This window comes from Drosophila rhopaloa, unplaced genomic scaffold (assembly GCF_018152115.1).
Source record: "Drosophila rhopaloa isolate 14029-0021.01 unplaced genomic scaffold, ASM1815211v1 contig_3, whole genome shotgun sequence".
NCBI lineage: Eukaryota > Metazoa > Arthropoda > Insecta > Diptera > Drosophilidae > Drosophila > Drosophila rhopaloa.
Window position 1 is genome coordinate 728,324 of NW_025335123.1, and position 2,667 is coordinate 730,990.

Below are 2,667 nucleotides of genomic sequence, written 5' to 3' on the forward strand. Positions count from 1 at the left end.
CCCCGTCCATTAGTGCCCAGCATCCCTCGTATTTCTTTCATCCAGTTGGTTGTCTTTAAAATATTTTCGGAGCAATGTTTCCATAAATACACAACACAAGGGAGGGGGAGGGGAGGCCGTCAAGGGAACAAGGGAGTCGAAAACAGGCACGCACCGAAATTCGGCTTGGTATGAGTGTTTATGTATCTGTGTGGGTGGCCGTAAGCAACAGTGAAGGAAGAATAAACAAAAGCTCTGCTCGGCTATTGTTTGCTTAGGCATACTCACTCTCCAACACACCCACACACACATATACACACACCAACACAGACACACAGCGAAAAAGAGTGACTGAAAATTCATAATTCCCTGAACCACACTGCGTATACGCAATGCTGCCAGCGCTTAAATCGCGTTGCGAGAAATTGTATGAATAATAAAAACCAAAATTGGCCTTCAAGTGAAACGAAATGAAATTAGACAAAAGTTCTGATGACTTTCCGCGGCCAGAGGAGCCAGCTGAACGACAGAACGGGGCCAGAGAAGTGGAGGACCAGCCGACAATTTGTCAATTGACGCGCACCCAGGCGCTGGCAGCTCCTTCCGCCCGACTGCCTCTCAATGCCAGGACACCAAGTCAATTTTCATAGACATTTTACTGCAGTCCATCATTTTGCCCCGCCCGCCCCCGTATCCTTTGGCACGGTCTTTAGAGCTTTTCGAGTCCATCTGGCTGGAATAAATACATTTGCCTTCATGGCAGGATCGCCGGCCCTTCCTCATTCGCCCGTCTAATCGAGGGCGCTCTGTGGACTCCGTTTCCATGGGGAATGGGTGGCGACATCAAAGAGTTGGGGATGGGCTCCAAGGGTCCAAGATTCCAAGGGGGCAGCTAGCAATCGGTGGTGGTGGCCAGGACTTCCAGCCGCTCCTCTGGCAGCTCCACGGCCTCTGGCTCCTCCGGATCCTCTGGTCGCCCAGCGGGGTCCTTCCGCTCCTCCTGGTCCTCCTTGGGGCGCACTGCGCTCTGGAGGCGACGCCTGGACTTGGTCCTAATGTCCTTGGCCCTGGAAGGACTCGCAGTCTCAGTCCGCGTCGGCGGCTGGGGCTCCGTGGCCTCGTAGGCACTCAGCCAGAGCAGGGTCGCCAGCGTGGTCATCAGGCCACCCATGATGGCCCACTCCCAGCGCTGGTAGAGATCGGCGGACACGCCCGCGTAGCGCCGCAGGACGAGCTGCAGCGCCAGGTGGAGGATGTGCTCCACGCTGCACCAGAGCCACAGGGCCAGGACCTCCATGACGGCCACGCCCAGCACCAGCTCGACGAGGAAGGCGGCCAGCCAGCCCATCCGCTGGCGGTAGCGCCTCGGCAGGACCTCCATGTCGTGCAGGAAGTGCAGGATGGCGCAGTAGGCGATGTGGCCCGCGTAGACGGTGCCCGGGATGACCGGGAAGCGCTCGATGTCCAGGAGACAGCTGCCGCGCATCCCGAAGTGCACGACGCTGGCGATCAGCAGTACCAGGGTGGAGGTCATCTTGCAGAGGAGTGCGCTCGAAATTTGGCTAGTGTACTCTGAATTTGTTTTGCGATCTTTTTTATTCTCTAAACCGGAATTTGAAAAGCCGAAAGGGTGTGTGTGTCAGCTCCAACGAAACGTTATGAATTACGTGTAGCTGGTTGACCAGCAAGTGAAATTCCGAGTACTTTAACCCGGTCTATGTGATCTGACCCAAAATAGACAAACCTTTATTTGGCTTAGAACGAAGTTCAGAGGTATTTTCAACAGATAAAAAGGTCTTTTTACTAATTCAATTCGGACACAGCCTAATCTCTAAGTAAGATTTTTTTGTAAGACCTTTAGTAAGAGGCGGATAACAATTGGCATTGATTAAGTCTTTACAACTTTTTTAAAATAGGTAGTAATGCGAGCTACTTTTCGTGTAAGGACTCATCATTTCCTAATTGTATTAAAAAACCTATGGAATAATTGGCTTTTGAGATTTAAAAATGTCAGGAAAAAGTCAAAGGCAACGTTAATCTTATTGTTCTTTCGAAGACTTAACACGCTGGCCGAAATCCGCGAGACAGGAGCCTCTGACCTGAGCTAATTCTGGGCTAAGTCATATTTCCAATTAATTGTAATTCGCTCTGGCGCAGACAATTTCCATGCATTTAGCAGTGCGCCAGGTCATTAGTTGACCCTCAGTCCTCCGCCCCGCCCCCCTAATCCCTTGTCACGCCCATTTATGTTCATAAATTATGCAGTCAACCTCTGATGCTCATTGACCCAAAGCATCCCCCCTCCCCTCTTTCCATCCACCCAGTGGGGCAGCTGTCGAAATGTTATTTCTTTCCTTTCTGCCGCTTTTTTTGTGTTGCCGGGCAGAGAAAACCTTTTGATCCCTTCCGGCTTAGCTGGGACTAAAAGTAGAGCACGACGAAAATAAAATTAAAAAACAGACAGCAGCGGGTGGGTTAATCGGGAGTAGGGTGGGCCTTTTATCGCCGGAGACAACTTTAAATTTATTGCAAAACCGAAGCGGACAAAAGCCAAGGCCAAGTCGAAGGCAAAATTATTTATTTGCCTATGATGTCGCTCCTTTTTCGGACATACAAACGTTTTTTTTCGGCCAAGGGGACATGCCGATTAGTTCGATTTGTATTCTATTCCGGGCAAAACAATATTTT

General features: G+C 50.7%; 1 protein-coding gene across 1 annotated transcript; it reads right to left on the reverse strand.

Moving 5' to 3' along the window:
* Positions 1-616: 616 nt before the first annotated feature.
* On the reverse strand, positions 617-1,628 carry LOC108041774. Its single transcript, XM_017119799.2, has one exon. The coding sequence runs from the start codon at positions 1,511-1,513 to the stop codon at positions 872-874; it is 642 nt and encodes a 213-aa protein (XP_016975288.2). The 5' UTR covers positions 1,514-1,628; the 3' UTR covers positions 617-871.
* Positions 1,629-2,667: the final 1,039 nt, after the last annotated feature.

Excerpts from the sequence above, each read along its gene's own strand:
- LOC108041774 (XM_017119799.2), bottom strand. The coding sequence starts at position 1,513 with ATGACCTCCACCCTGGTACTGCTGATCGCCAGCGTCGTGCACTTCGGG.